The 16,437-nt window shown below is 40.7% G+C and overlaps 1 protein-coding gene across 4 annotated transcripts in view; it reads right to left on the bottom strand.

Moving 5' to 3' along the window:
• Positions 1–296: 296 nt before the first annotated feature.
• The window catches only part of LIN52 (lin-52 DREAM MuvB core complex component), a gene marked incomplete at both ends in the record, with an annotated part of 112,889 nt that continues 96,748 nt past the window's right edge, over positions 297–16,437 (bottom strand). For 3 of the 4 annotated variants that reach the window (XM_079698980.1, XM_079698983.1, XM_079698982.1), the window contains one exon: positions 297–352. In XM_079698980.1, the coding sequence (XP_079555106.1) occupies positions 297–352 (56 nt within the window). The remainder of the gene's footprint in view (positions 353–16,437) is intronic. The other variant, XM_079698981.1, reaches the window with a different exon arrangement.

Raw genomic sequence — 16,437 nt, 5'->3', positions numbered from 1 at the left:
GGACTTTGACCTTTAAGAATGATATACCTTCTGGTGTTACCAACATCCGAGGCTGAGACAGTCACAGTCTAGAAGCTGAATGAATAACTGCACCACTGATCCTTGGGTAGAGCAGATTCTTCTCTTGCCGCCGAATGTCCTCAGAAGCGCAGAGTGCCAGGAGCAGGGGAGAGGTTCAGTCCTGGAGGTGCACCCTCCGGCCTCTGGGCAGGAAGCAGTGAGGTGCGCGTCATCAGAACTGCACTGGGAGGGAAGCACGGTTCCAGTCCCCAGGGCATCCTGTCCACAAGCAGGTGCTACTTCTTGGGCTTCTCTAGAATGTTGAGGAATTTCCCCCGTGTCATCTCTCTGGCTGGAATCACAAAGCAAATGAAAGATAAATGAAGACCTAAAATCTGAAAAAGCATTCACAGGAAGACTTAATTTAAGAATGCAGATTGATTTAAATTGTATACAAAGTTGCTACCATAACAGATTCAATCTCTACTAACCTCCAAAATGGGAGAAAAACAAACCACTATTGACAACAAACTGTACAAAACTGTTCTGAAGTTGGTAATTACTATAACGCGCAGGCCAACTGGGGAAATCTTTATCATTTACCCTTGGGTTAGCTCTTGGAGGCTAAAAATCCAACCAAGATTAGATTAGAGTCTTTTCTGGATTGTTGGTCTCTGGACATTTATAATCTCAAATCAAAATTAGAGATCATTTACCCCATCTCTCAGCAGTGGTAGTCCCTGGATACTGTAATGTAACAGGGTTTATATTCCCTCAGTGCAGTTCATCTGTGGATGGAGTAATAAAGTAGGGTGTATAGAGCTTTGGTCTTCTCTCTCTTGGCATTGTCAGTCCTTAGATATTTAATATAGCCAGGCAAGGTTTATGTGTCTTTCTCTCACTTTCAGCACCATCAATCTTTGAATGCTGTAGTTACAAGAGGGTTTATACAGCTACTTTCCTACATATGAGGCTCTGAAATGAAAGTAAAACATTTCTCAGTTACAAGACCCACTCCAGAAGCCCCCCATTTTAGCTCTGTCAAGCAAATCCTCAAAAATTGTACGTGGCATAACCCCCTTCATCCTCCCCACAAGATGATCTTTTTATGTCTCTTAAATGGATGTAACAGTGCTGAAAGTTTCCGATGGCTGGCCTTGGGGCTGGAAGTCTTCTGGAACCATGCAGTGAACACACAGCAGGCTATGGTGCCCTGTGGCTTCCAAGGACATGTCTCCATCTTGGCCAAAGGAGTGAGGTGGCTAAGGAGGCACCTGCAGGGGTGAGAAGGACTTTCACCCTAGCCTCCTTGCTTCCTTTCCCCGGTGCAGAGCAAATGGTGCTAGATGAATGGGCTCCCACTCCCCCACCCCACCATCTACATTTAATAGTTCTTGGTTTATTTGTACAAGGAAGAAATAAAACAATACAAACTTTGTAACCAGGAAAGCTTTTGGTAACTGCAGTCTATACACTCCCCATCTTTCACAAGTTCCAAAGCTCCAACAAAGGGAAAAGAAATCCCATTAACTAGGAATGGAAGCCCCAGTGTTGGGCTTGTCTCACGTGCCCTCAACCGTACCCTGGCCCAAATCAAACTGACCATTCCTTCCTTGGTGGGTTTATGCCAAATCCCATACATACAAAGTTCCTATAAGACTTGCAATTACTTGTTGATATACTTGTCTTCCTCCATGGAAGTCGAAGAACTGAGGGCAGAGATTGTGTTTTATTATTCTTTTTATCACCAGAACCTAGCATAGTGCTGGACCCGGTATCTGCTGAATAAATGTTGGCTGGATGAATGATAATATACAAAAGAACTAGAACCAAGTAGGAACACAGTAAAGTTAGTTTCCTTCCATTTCACAGACAAACAATAAGACTTGTTAGTGACCCTCACTGCTCCATTCTCTACATTGTGGGATTCTTTTAAAATTTACCTTGCTTATTCGGCAAGAAAAGTCATTTCCCTTGACGGAAGTAGTGCCAGATTCATGGAGAGATCCAGGGACAAGGACTAACTACTCTAGAAGAAATCCAAACAAGTATTTTATTGCCCAGGGGAGGGAGCATGGATTTCCTTCAGAGAACACAGGATCTGAATGCAGTTTAAGTTCCAACTCTAATATTTATCAGCCGGGCGAGACCTTGAGTTGGGAAAGATCTCTGCGCCTCAGTTTCTTCATCTGTAAAATGAGTAGCATATTAATGCCACCTGCCCCACCCTCTTGGGTATTCAGCCATGATCATGCTTGGTATAGTGGTATTATTAACACAGCGCCTTTCAGAGGAGGGTAAGTAGTCTATTGCTTCTCTTGCATGCAGTATTTCCTAAGTGAATAAGTGAATGAATTGTGATAAGGGAGGCTAGCAATCTTGAAAATCCCATTCCTTGGAATCTTTTCCCTGAGCCTGATCTATAGGAATTGACTTATCCTTTTGGCCAGAGTGGGTCGCATCATTTATTCCTACTTGGATAGGTTTTCTGCCTACTCTCCAGTGCTTATTTTTATTTTTTTTTATTTTTTAAATTAATTAATTTATTTATTTTTGGCTGCGTTGGGTCTTCGTTGCTGAATGCAGGCTTTCTCTAGTTGCGGCGAGCGGGGCTACTCTTCGTTGCGGTGCGTGGGCTTCTCATCGCGGTGGCTTCGCCTGTTGTGGAGCACGGGCTCTAGGGTGTGCGGGCTTCAGTAGTTGTGGCTCGCGGGCTCTAGAGCGCAGACTCAGTAGTTGTGGCACACGGGCTTGGTTGCTCTGTGGCATGTGGGATCTTCCAGGACCAGGGCTTGAACCCATGTCCCCTGCATTGGCAGGCGGGTTCTTAACCACTGCACCACCAGGGAAGCCCCTCTCCAGTGCTTATTAATGAATTTAAACACAGTATCAAATGATCCTGCAAAGTGGCTAGAAGCAGGTGCTCTGGAAATCAGACTTGGGTAATACAATACTCGGCTGGGTAGAACAGAGCCCTGTTCCAAAAATCCTGGGCCAGGAGCACTGTACTGACCTTACTAATTATTTCTGCCTACTGTCTTTCATGTCCCACAATTCTTTGCTCTTTTTTTCCCCAAATGGGAGAATGACCAATATTTTAAGACTTAAAATTTTACAAGACCCAATCTATTCGAGGGATCAAAAGGATTTAAAAGGAAAAAAAAAAAAAAAAGGATATTCCAAAGTCTCTCAGTGGCAAGCTCTCCTTGAATTTAACCAATCCTTTTAACAACCCCCCTTCCACTCAGTCATTCCTCCCCCTTCAACCTAATCTAAGTACACAGCGCTGCAGCAAACCACCGTAAAAGTAGAAGGAATTCAAAAGACATCATCTTTTATGTGGGAGGGGAGAAAGTTTTCCTACTCGCTGGTCCTATATAGGAGATATATGAATTTGTGATATAGCTAGCTGCTCCCTAAAAGAGGGCTGTGCCCTATAAATCACATCCTAAGCACCAACCCCTTTTTGTGCACAGAGAAATTGCTGTGGGTCAGGGGCTGCTCCAGAGCACATGCCCTCCTGTTCACTTGTCATCAGAGATGTTAACATCTCTGATTAATTCATATACCCCTTATATTATTCCTCATCTCTTTATCCTTGGCTCTCCCGTTCTACTGCAATGTAAAGATTCTTACCGACCTGCTATAGTAATCAGCACCCGCTAACTACACCCCCCCCCAAACTTAGTGAAATTGTTTAGCGATGCCAACCGCGCTTTTAATTTGCAAGACATCAGACACAGAGGTAATTTATACCAACATCTGTTCGTTTCTGACTTCTGAAACAAACTCACACATGCTGCTACAAAATCCCATTAGGAGTAGGGAGACAGCCTTCTGCTACTATTCTGTATTCCTCTTCTACACAGACACACACATACACACACAGACACACACACACACCCCTTCCAGTAGGGTTTATAATGTAAATGTGTTTTACTAAAAAACTCCCACCAAGGATTTCAAATCTCTTTGGGAAAAAAACCTTTAGAGAAGTCTATGCTTGCTGACAGAGGACAGTAAGGTATTTCTATGTCCTCCTGCTTAGTTCCATCCCTTCTTCCCAACAGTTACCACTTGGTATAATTCTTGCACTAATGACCAGGGTGAGATTACATACTCTTCAGCTTGGCACTTCCAATTCCTGCCTTCTCTCCTGGTTCTCTTTTCCTACAGTGTGTTAGAAGACCATCCTGAGGGCCATAAAATTGCCAGAGAAAGTTTTATCTGGAGCCAACACCATTTCTTAACTATTTTCTGGTTCTGGATTGATTCTCTAGGATTACAAGATTCAACAGGAAGGCAACACTGCTACCACAGTCGAATCACTAGGCTAAGAGGGATCCATTGGTCATCAGCCCCCAGTGTGTGCTCTGCAGAAGAGAAGCATGACCTCCACGTCAAGTCATAATTTACAGGCCCTCCTATGCGGGGCACAGACCATAAACTGAGAAAGCCACAGTCAAGACTCTCACCAAAGGGTGAACATGTGAACTGCTGCAGTGTGTGGGACGGGGACACATTTAAAGACAGCAAATGGATAAACTATAATCAACTTCCAGGTTGATGCAGTTTCTATCACCCTTTCATAGTTTCCCTAGGGCTGTCAGGTTCACAGGCCCTGTAAATACCTGGGTATACATTAGAGAGGTCAGGGCTGAAGGGAGGACTCCATCCTGCTTGCTGTGAAGGTGGTGTGTGCTTTAATGTAATCTCTTCTTTAGACTCTCCAATTCCTCCATCCTACATTTGCCTCTGGCTCCCTTTCCACAATGACTATCCCCAAACTGCCTTCTCTGTGGTAAATCTTCCGGTGGCTGGTTGAAAAAGATTCAGTGGTACAGACTGATTTCTCACCAGTGAGGGCATGAGGGATTACCAGAGGCACCCTGGTTAACGAGATTGGGTGCAGAATCTCTCAAGAGACCAGCCCTCTATGCCAGGGCTTTGCACCTTTCGCCCATGACATATGGGTTTCATTACAGAAAGATTTTCCAGATTATAACTTTGAGGCAATTGCCTGATAAAATTCTGCTTGGCTTTAATATAGGGAACAATGTAAAGATTAAGTAACTTTTAATGAAATGGAAGAAACTCATAGCATTTGGTTTGCAGTTCCAATGCAAACTACTTTAAATATTTATATTGTGCCTCAATATAATTAAATCAATATAATTAAAAACATTAGCGAGGCGGATGGTTCTCTCATATCCTGAAAAGCAACAACAGGCTGTTTAGGAGACTCTGAGTGGCCAGGAAACAAAGGAGACAGCAGAACGCTGTGAAAAGAGCAGGGCTAGCTATTTATTTATTTGTTTGTTTGTTTGTTTATTTTGGCTGCGCTGTGCAGCTTGCAGGACCTTAGTTCCCTGACCAGGGATTGAACCCGGGCCCCCAGCAATGGAAGCGTGGAGTCCTAACCACTGGAACACCAAGGAATTCCCAAGAGCAGGGCTTTTAGCATTGGACAGGCTTGGATTCAAACCCCACCTCCTACACTGAGCCTGAACCACTGCAGGCAAGTCACCCAAGTCATCTCTCTGTGTTTCAGTCACCTCATCTGTTCAAGATGGGAATACAAGGGTCACACAGGCATTCTGTAAATACTAGCTACTGTATGACTCTTTCTTTCATGTCAAACAAGAAGTTTATTTAAGCAACAAGATACTTGATGGGGAAATTATCTAGGATTCATTTCGTTTAGAGTAATTTATCCCTGCTTAAAGACAGATTGCCTTACACGTAACAGCTATGTACAAAAAAGTTATAAAACTGCCCTGGGTTTTACAGTGATAAAGTGAAAAACATTAAAATTCTCCAATGGAACAAGGTATGCAAGGATTTTTTTTTTTTTTTTTTTTTTTCGCGGTACGCGGGCCTCTCACTGTTGTGGCCTCTCCCGCTGCGGAGCACAGGCTCCGGACGCGCAGGCTCAGCGACCATGGCTCACGGGCCCAGTCGCTCCGTGGCATGTGGGATCTTCCCAGACCGGGGCACGAACCCGTGTCCCCTGCATCGGCAGGCGGACTCTCAACCGCTGAGCCACTAGGGAAGCCCTGCAAGGATTTTTGTTTGTTTGATTTCTGTGAGAGCAAAATAACTTACTGGAATACGAAAGACAAGGGCTGAATGAGCACGCCACTAATGGAGGGAGGGGGGACTGTTACAGAACCAGAATTCCGCCCCAGTTGTTGTCAAGCAAAACATAACACTGGTCATTTAGCTTAAAAAAAAAAAAGCCAATATGCTTGTGTACACTAGTTACTTCAACTACAATAAAGACGTGAGGGGGGCTTCCCTGGTGGCGCAGTGGTTGAGGGACTGCCTGCCGATGCAGGGGACACGGGTTCGTGCCCCAGTCTGGGAGGATCCCACATGCCATGGAGCAGCTGGGCCTGTGGGCCATGGCCGCTGAGCCTGCGCGTCCGGAGCCTGTGCTCCGCAACGGGAGACGCCACAACAGTGAGAGGCCCGCGTACCACAAAAAAAAAAAAAAAAAAAAAGACGTGAGGAAGGGGTATACGAAAGAATAGAGAAATCCATACTGTAGTAGTCAGGATGTGGGAGAACCAAACTGCAGTCTTCTAACTGCAAATGTCTTCTTGGTCTGGAGGAACTGAGATCTGGAGAAAAGAGCAAGTTCCCTTCATAGCAGACACCTCCTGTCTGCTGCTGGAACACACTGACGGCATCTTGGCTACTATAGTATGGATTTCTCTGTTCTTCCATGTACCCTTTCCTCACTCCTTTACTGTACTGAAAGTAACTGGTGATGTACACAAGCATATTCCCTTTATATTTTTAAGCTAAATGACCAATGCTATGTTTTGATCGACAACAACTGGGGCAGAGTGCTGCTTCCGTGACAGCGCCCCCTCCTCCATTAGTGGCATGCTCATTCAGCCCTTCTCTTTCATAATCCAGTAAGTTATTTTGCTCTCACAGTGTGTCTGTTTCATGAATTGGCTGCCTATTAAACTGGAATCTGACCTACCTCATTGACAAACCCTATCATTCACAGTAAGCCTTCATTAGTTTACTAAGTGGCGTATGCTTAATCTTAATCTGTGCACCACAGAACTGTCCTGCCCCGCCACCTTCAAATTAATATGATCATTGTTCTTAGCCTTGACTCCTTCCTTGGGTTTTCTATCGGTCATGGGAAACAACGGAGTCTCCGCAGCTGCCATTTCACAAAAGAGAAAAGGTACCAGGTCAGTACCGAATGCGCACACAAGCAGCACCAGGAGTGGCAAAAAGAGGATGAACTATTTTTATTTATTTATTTATTTATTTCGGTACGCGGGCCTCTCACTGCTGTGGCCTCTCCCCTTGCGGAGCACAGGCTCCGGACGCGCAGGCTCAGCAGCCATGGCTCACGGGCCCAGCCGCTCCGCGGCATGTGGGATCTTCCCGGACCGGGGCACGAACCCGTGTCCCCTGCATCGGCAGGCGGACTCTCAACCACTGCGCCACCAGGGAAGCCCCGAACTATTTACTTTTTAAAGGCTCTCAAATGTAAAACAAAGGGAAACATGCCTGACTTGCATCTGTGTAACATGTATACTCTGGAGGTTCAAACCTGGGTGCTAGTTAGAGGCAGCGACCTTCCTTAACTACACCAGCAGCTTCTTCTAGCAAAAAGGAGCACATAAAACCCTAGTTAGTTTGGTTTAAATCAATGTGCTAAAAGGTTATCTATTTAACTAGATTTATAGAAGGTGTTTTGTAGAAATGATGCCATTTGTTATGATTACAGTTTTGACTTTTTTAAAACAATTATTATTATTATTATTATTATTATGATTATTTTGATACGCGGGCCTCTCACTGTTGTGGCCTCTCCCGTTGCGGAGCACAGGCTCTGGACGCGCAGGCTCAGCGGCCATGGCTCACGGGCCTAGCCGCGCCGCGGCATGTGGGATCTTCCCGGACTGGGGCACAAACCTGTGTCCCCTACATCGGCAGGCGGACCCTCAACCACTGCGCCACCAGGGAAGCCCAACAATTATTTTTTAGTTGAAGGCATTCTAATTCCGCTGAGGGACCTCCTAGTCATGAGTGTGTGCTATGCAGGAGAGAAGCATGAAGGGGATGGATGAATAGTTAAGTTAGTCACATAGAGAGCCTACCTACTATGTACTAGGTATTAGGGAAAATTCAAATAAATGAGAAGTGGCCTTTGAGATGGAGCTAGCTAGCTGTTCACAGGTACCTTGGTACATCAGAGGAGAACAAAGGAAACCAATGTGATTTACAGTGCTGATTTCTCTCTCACAGGAATGAGGAAGTTTTCCTGTCACTCCAGCATAGGGCCGGCGTACAGCAGAGCAGTTCCAGGCAGGCTGCCAGACTGAGATTCTTCACCATGCTCCAGTTCAGACCTCCACAAAAACCTATCACTAAGTGATCAATAATTCAAGTCAAGGACTAAGCACTTTATAATGCCTCTGATATGAGAGTGGCTGGGGCTGCTGTCAAGAGCAGAAGGTGCTATGAACTGAGCATGGTGTTCCTGGATGAGAACGAACTCTCTTGGGACCTCATGTGAATACTTGGTGGCCCTCAGAAAATGGTGTAATTGTAATATGGTCTACTGACCATTCTCAGTCAACTCTTGTGGGAGAGTCCACTCAAGTTAAGAGTCTATGGTAGAGGGACTTCCCTGGTGGCGCAGTGGTTAAGAATCTGCCTGCCAATGCAGGGGACACAGGTTCGAGCCCTGGTCCAAGAAGATCCCACGTGCCGCAGAGCAACTAAGCCCATGCACCACAACTACTGAGCCTGAACTCTAGAGCCCATGAGCCACAACTACTGAGCCCGTGTGCCACAACTACTGAAGCCCAAGTGCCTAGAGCCCGTGCACCGCAATGAAGACCCAACGCAGCCAAAAATAAATAAATTTAAATAAATAAATTAAAAAAAAGATTTTATGGTAGAAATCTCACTTTTCTCTAAAATATATAAAAGCAGCATTTGAAGGCAGACAGAACAGCCTTAGGCTCTTGCCCAAAATTCTTTGAGAATGAAATAATATCTAAGAAAAAAAACAGTCTGGATGCTATATCCATGACCAAACTATCATTGACTATGAAAATCTTCATCCTAAGAATTCTCAGAAAATCCTTTTTGGGGCACACTTCCCAGATTCTCTTTCTATTGAGTGTCTTGTCTCTCTAACATGACTTTTTCTTCTAAAAGAGTGGGTTGGCTAAGAACCGTGTTCTCTCCAGTGAATTCAGGAAAAGATAATTTTATATCAAACTTTTTTTTTCAATTCATAGCAAGGGCCACTTCCAGAGAATGTTTTATCCAAGAAGTGATATAAAAAAGAAAAGCCAGGACTCAATGTACAGTTATATGCATTTGGACAGTTCCAATATGGAAAATAATTTTAATGGCTTTTCACAACAGGGGGAAAAAAAGGACAGAAACATCCAGCCAACAGATTTATTCTCAGAATATAAACCATCAAGCAGGAACATAAAATACGGGAAGTGTCATCCATGATGCCTGAAGGCTGAAAGAAGTAGAAGAATCTTAATTGTCAGGTATTTGAAAAATGCTGTATTCAGGTGAAAGCCTATGTTTCTCCATCAACTCTCCTTGCTCTGCCCTCTTTCAAGAGCAAAACAAGACTAGATTTCAAATATTCAATCCTTTTTATCATCCTTCTCCCTACTAAAAAACAAACCAAAACAATAACAACAAACCCCAAAGATTTGTGTTCAAGAAATGAGACCTAAGAACTTCTTATTTGTATTTTGTTTCCTCTTCAGAAGGCCTCACAGGCCTATTTCACTTGGTTCCACTTCCAAGGGTAAATTCAGCTGAACGAAAGGCAATGAGATCAAAGCAATGGATTAATACACTCGGGGCAAACTTTTATTAAATACTCATAAATTTTTGCAGAACATTCACACTTCAGGGCCTTTACATAGTAATACATCGTGGTGAAACACTTATTGTGACCAAAGGCTAGTAGCTTCACACAGTCTTAATTTCCTCATTCATAAAGTGAGTACAGCAATAATAATCTATCATGTAAGGTTAAGAAAGAACAACTACTCAAACTGACTTCATCAGGACACGAAATATTTTGCCCCAAGTTAGAGTAATTTATTCACAGGCAATATCCCACTCCCAGGAAAATCAGACCAAGGTCACAGTATAGATGAATTTCAAAGGACTTGGATATTAAGAAAATCCTCCTGCTTGGAACATCCCCACCTCAAGGTGCTGGCAGCAGCAAACGTCTACAGAGGATGGAGGCCCCAGTCTTCTTGACCCACAGGGCAGGGAAAGAGTTACATCTTCACACTGGGAAGCCAATAAAAACCTCTCTTGATTATAATTTAGATAAGAACCACTGGATTGAATAATAATGTCTGAAACTCCCCTGGCTGTTTCACCTTGAGACGTCCATCACTGGGTTAAACATGATGCTAATTGCATTTGGATTGATTAATTTCTCTCACTCCTGTCTATTCGAATAATGCTTAACAAAATAATCATAGCACCCAGAGCCAAATCTTTTCCGTCAAAGGAATGAAGCCATCAGAACAGGCAGGGATGAAAGAAATGAAGATGACCCGTAATTACAGCTACGGTGATATCATTACCATATTATACGAAATGAGTGTGGGGGGAGGGGGAGGAGAGGGAGGAGGGGCTGAGATTATTTATTTTTTTAAATGAAACGCTACGATCTAAGAATACAGATTTGACATCAAGTGGAACACAGAGAAATATAGAACTTTAAAAAAATACAAATCTTGCTCATGAAATTGCAAAATCCGACACTGAGGCCCAAGATACATCAAATGTCTTGGGCTGTGAGCAGGTTATTATTCATGCCAGTATTTTTTCACCACAATATCACTTTGCTTATGACTTACATGGAGATATAAGATGCTGTCTTGATACCACAAACACTCCTATAGTTACTGGAGAATTTTTCTTTAAGCCAGAGAATAAGATCATTTTATTCTAATTTTGTTAGAGGTGGCCTTGTTTGTAAAATTAGAATCTGACTTTTAACTGCAGGTAGTTCCAGTTTAAGACACCAAAGAAAATGTCTATGAATCTTCACGCATGGTTCATCGGACAGTAGTATGGACTTAACTCACCAGAAAGGAAGAATATATTTCCCTACTTTCTTGTTGTTTGATATGTCTTTTTAATATATATGATATAGAAAAACCTATGAATCATAGGATTTGAACTTTGGTCTGAATCTATCACTTATTAGATGGTGGTCTCCAGTAAATTATGTAGCCTCTCTGTGCCTCAGTTCCTTCATCTGTAAAATGGGGGATTAGTACCTACCTGAGTGGGTTGCATGAGACTTAAGACAATACATTTAAGTGCTCAGTAAGTGCTGGCACAAGAAAAAATTTCCCCCTAAGATTAATTTTATGGCTATTTACAGAACCTTGAACGTGTTTTTGTTTTTGTTTTGGCCAGTCTGCGAGGCATGCAGGATCTTAGTTCCCCGACAAGGGACCTAACCCACACCCCCTGCAGTGGAAGCACAGCGTCTTAACCACTGGCCTGCTAGGCAAGTCCCTTGAATGTTTTGGTTATTTCATTTAATGAAGTTATTTCAAATAGACACTGTAAAGTACCTTGAATATAGATTTTAACAAATATTTGTGAAATAAATAAATAGGATACTTAGAAGGTGCATTATTTTAATAGGCTAGAAATATCTGGGGGATATTTTTGCTATGGTATTTTATTTATTTTATTTTATTTTTAAAATTTTATTTATTTTTTAACATCTTTATTGGAGTATAATTGCTTTACAATGGTGTGTTAGTTTCTGCTTTATAACAAAGTGAATCAGCTATACATATACACATATCCCCATATCTCTTCCCTCTTGCATCTCCCTCCCTCCTATCCTCCCTATTCCACCCCTCTAGGTGGTCACAAAGCACCAAGCTGATCTCCCTGTGCTATGTGACTGCTTCCCACTAGCTATCGGTTTTGTACTTGGTAGTGTATATATGTCCATGCCACTCTCTCACTTTGTCCCAGCTTACCCTTCCCCCTACCCGTGTCCTCAAGTCCATTCTCTAGTAAGTCTGCGTCTTTATTCCTGTCCTGCCCCTAGGTTCTTGCTACGGTATTTTAAACAGAGAACCATCATTAAGTCGAAAACAATAAAAACAGATATTGAAATTGTCTTACTTAGCTTGGACAAGAACACATGTTTTTCTATTTTGTTATATAACAAATACTCCCAAAGAAAACAAGCATATGTATTCTGAATTTGTAATCATTCAGTAGTAAATGTGAACAGTGCTTTAAAAGAAAAAAAACAAAACACTGTATTTCTGCCAGGTTAAAACAAGAGTCTAAACCATTTACTATGTTAACTCGGTATTCTCTGCTTTCTTTCTGGTTAAGAAAGGCAATGTATACAGTAAAAAAGATTTCTCTTATCTGGCTTTGGAATTAGATGGGTCTAGCCTTGATTCAAATCCCAGCCCCGCCCCATTTACAGGTGTTAAGACCTTAAGCAAATTATTTTTATGAGCATCAGTTTTCTCATTCATAAAATGTAATTATAAAATAGACTTTGCAGTCTTGTGAGATAAAATGAGGTATGAAAATCCTTTATATTGCCTGGCGTATAGTAGGAAAGTCTATAAATGGCAGCGTTTATCATTTTTTTAATCTGTCAAATCTCAGTTCAAACGTCACCTTTTCAAAGAGGCCTTCTGTGACCACCCTATCCAAAGTGAGTCCTCTTGGTTACTTTCTTTCATATCAACACATTTACTTCCTTCACAGCACTTACCAAAATCTGAAATTAACTTTGTTTATTTCCCTGCATGCTCCTTGAAGTTCTACAGAGCCTCCTGCTCTATCCCCAGCAACTAGAACAATACCAGGCACATGGGAGGTGGTCAACTATATATCTATTGAAATAATTTATTCATATATGAGGAAAGAGGAAATCTGCTTCCTTTTCAATTCTTAGTTCAATACTGTGCATAAGAAATTTTTGTCCTAGTAAAATTACCTACGTTTTTTACCCTTTGACCCAGCAATTTTACTTCTAGGTAGCTACCCAAAGATACACCAGCAAAAATATTAAATAGGGTATTCATATTCCTATTCATTTCAGCACTATCTGTAATAACTGAAGATTGGAAGCAACTAAAATGTCCATTTTTAGGGAAGGGACTCCATATTACAGAGTACTGTGCAACTGTATGAAGCAATGAAGAAGAGACCTATATATTGCTATGGAGCGATCTCCAGAACATACTGCTGAGCGGAAAAAAAGCAAGGTGCAGAACACTATGTATGTTATATTACCTTATGTGGAAAATTAGGACATGGAGAAATACACAGGTATATTTACTTATATTTTCAAAAGAAATAATGGAAGGATAAAGTTTAGTATTTGTTTTTACTAATAAAGATGGTTACCTAGAAGAGGAAAAAGAGAGGGGGTAGGATAGAGGTAGAAGGTAGACACTTTGGATGCACCTTATTTTATGTTTTACTTTGGGACACCATATAAATATTTTATACATTAAAAAATTCATTAAATAGAAAAACGGCAATCTCTAAAAATGGAAATAAACTGAAAATAACTTGAATCTCTAAAATTTGGCAATAACCACACAGTACACAAGTTTAAATAATTCTAAAAGACATATTCTGACTATATGTCCCTACAAGTACGTATTCTAAAGATATAAATGAGGCACAGAGAAATCTTAAATTGCATTCAGCAGTCTTGTTGTTATATGTAGTTAGTTCTTTTGATGCTAGTCTCACTGTGGGTTAAAACATAAATAATTATGTTAGTTATTAGAAATCAAGATTTCCAGAGTAAAAGACATACTATTATAAAATCAAATACATTGTATATGAGAAAAGAATCTAAAAAAGAATGAATATATGTATATGTATAACTGAATAACTTTGCTGTGCTCCTGGAACTAATATAACATTGTAAATCAACTAAACTCCAATAAAATTAAAATTAAAAAAACAGAATACATTAAATTAAAACTCTTAAACATCTTTAATTTGAACTGGGCATATTGGTAGGAACACAATTTCTTTTTCTCTTAAAAAACAAAACAACAACAACTCATTTACCAACCCTGTCCATGGAAAAGGCCCAGAAGCAATGACAGTCCAGTACCAATTAATACTCTTAGTACTTAGATTTCTACTAAAACGAAGATTTCTGCTCCCAGGGTTCCTTGGAGAAATGGATAAGAATCTAAGTCTGAAGTAAATGAACAAGGAATGTCTTGACACGCTGAAAGGAAGGAAGTTACCAAAGATTACTAGGGTCATGTCAAATGACACAGAAGTCAGCATAAAGGAGTGTCCAATAACTAAAGATGGGACAGTTTTGAGTGTCAAAAACAATAATGATTATAGTGCTTAGAAATACGTTAAATAGTATTTTAATGTATTATATTTAATATAATATTAATATATTATATTAATAATATATTATATTAATTACATCAAATTAATATTATATTAACATATATTAAATCATAATACATTATATTAAATATATATTGCATTATATTAAATTATAATACACTAATATACTGTATTATATTTAATATATTTAATATATTATATTTTACTATAATATTTCTTAAAAGCCCTCAGTCACTTCAACTCATTTCGTGTTCTGAAAATTGGTAAGTAAAAGGGGAGAAAAATCAAGCATTTTTTCTGCCTTTCCTCTTTGGACTACATTTCAGGGAAACCAAATAGTTGCTGATTTATTAGAATAGTAATAATCATCATTATTATTATTATGGAAAGAATGAGACTGATACCCCCTAAACCCACTGATCTTCACTGAAACTGGAACAAATGAAGGTCCTGTGTTTCATATGCAGCAATAGCAAGTACACTTATGAAGCATTCTTGAAAAAAAGACTGACTCCAAACCCACTTTATTCTCTAACTCTACTAGATTACAGGAAATTTTGGGGAAAAGAGGACCATGTGGAATGCTACCACCATGATAAAAATCATCCAAATTTAAAATGTGGGAGATCCTCCTGGACAAACAACCCAGTTTCTTCAGCAATTAAATAGCATGGGGTGGGGGGGATAACCTAGAAGAAGAAGAGTGTGCTTATAGAGAAGATTAAGTGACTGAAGACTGATGTCAATCAAATGCAATGTGTAGACCTTGTCCAGATGTTGACTCATACAAACCAACTGTGAAAAACACAATTTTTAACCAAACTGGACATGGGCTATAAGATGTTACTAAGGAATTATTATTTTATGTTGTTTGGTGTAATAATTGTGTGTGTTTTTTAAAGGCCTTCTTGGTTAGAGATACATACTAAATTATTTATGAATGACATGGTACTAGGATTTGCTTTAAAATGCTCCAGCCAACAACACAACCACAACAAAAAGTGTGATATAAGGGGGCAAAGATACAACAAGAATGGCAGAAAGTTGACAATTATTGAAGCTGGGGATGGGTATGTGGAGTTCATTATAGCATTCTTTCTAGTTAGTATATGCTTGGAAAATCTCCACAGTAAACAGAAAACTTCACCAAATGCTTCTCTGGAAATACAGCTTTTTCTCATTATCACTACATATCATAATACAATGAAGAGTAGGCCAGGGAACAGAGATGGGGATGATTAATTCTGCAGAGGACTTGGAAATGGATGGACAGGAAAAGCTGTAGAAAGGGGGTGACTTTTCATGTCATGAATGTTTATTTCCATTGTTAAATTCTTTGGATGAGGAACAAATTACACATGACCAAACAATCAAAAGCAGATTACATATTTTTTAAACTCTACCAAATCTAACTCAGGTTAAGCCTAATAATAATAAGCTGTTGTCTTCCAACCTTTCTTATTTAAGAAATCATACTGACAAATCTAAGAGCACAATTTTCAATTTATTCATAAAATAGCTATGAGGGAAGCTCTCTGGTTCAACATTTTGCTTCTAAAAAATTCTTTGGGAGGTGGAGAGAATGAGTCTTCAGTCACTCACTCATTCATTCATTCATTTATTTATTCTTGGCTGAATCGGGTCTTCGTTGCTGCGTGCAGGCTTTCTCTAGTTGCAGCGAGCGGGGGCTGCTCTTTGTTGTGGTGCGTGGGTTTCTCATTGTGGTGGCTTCTCTTGTTGAAGAGCATGGGCTCTAGGTGCACGGGCTTCAGTAGTTGTGGCTCGTGAGCTCTAGAGCACAGGCTCAGTAGTTGTGGAGCACAGGCTTAGTTGCTCCACAGCATGTGGGATCTTCCCGGACCAGGGCTCAAACCCATATCCCCTGCATTGGCAGGCAGATTCTTAACCACTGTGCCACCAGGGAAGTCCAAGTTACTCATTTATTGAATCTTCTCAGAAAAAGCTTTAGGGTCGCTACAGCAGAAATTAACACATTGTAAATCAACT

The sequence above is a fragment of the Hyperoodon ampullatus genome, assembly GCF_949752795.1.
Source record: "Hyperoodon ampullatus genome assembly, chromosome: 3".
In the NCBI taxonomy this organism is placed as follows: Eukaryota; Metazoa; Chordata; class Mammalia; order Artiodactyla; family Ziphiidae; genus Hyperoodon; species Hyperoodon ampullatus.
The sequence above is the reverse complement of the archived record's forward strand: the minus strand, read 5'-3'. Positions and strand labels throughout refer to the sequence as shown.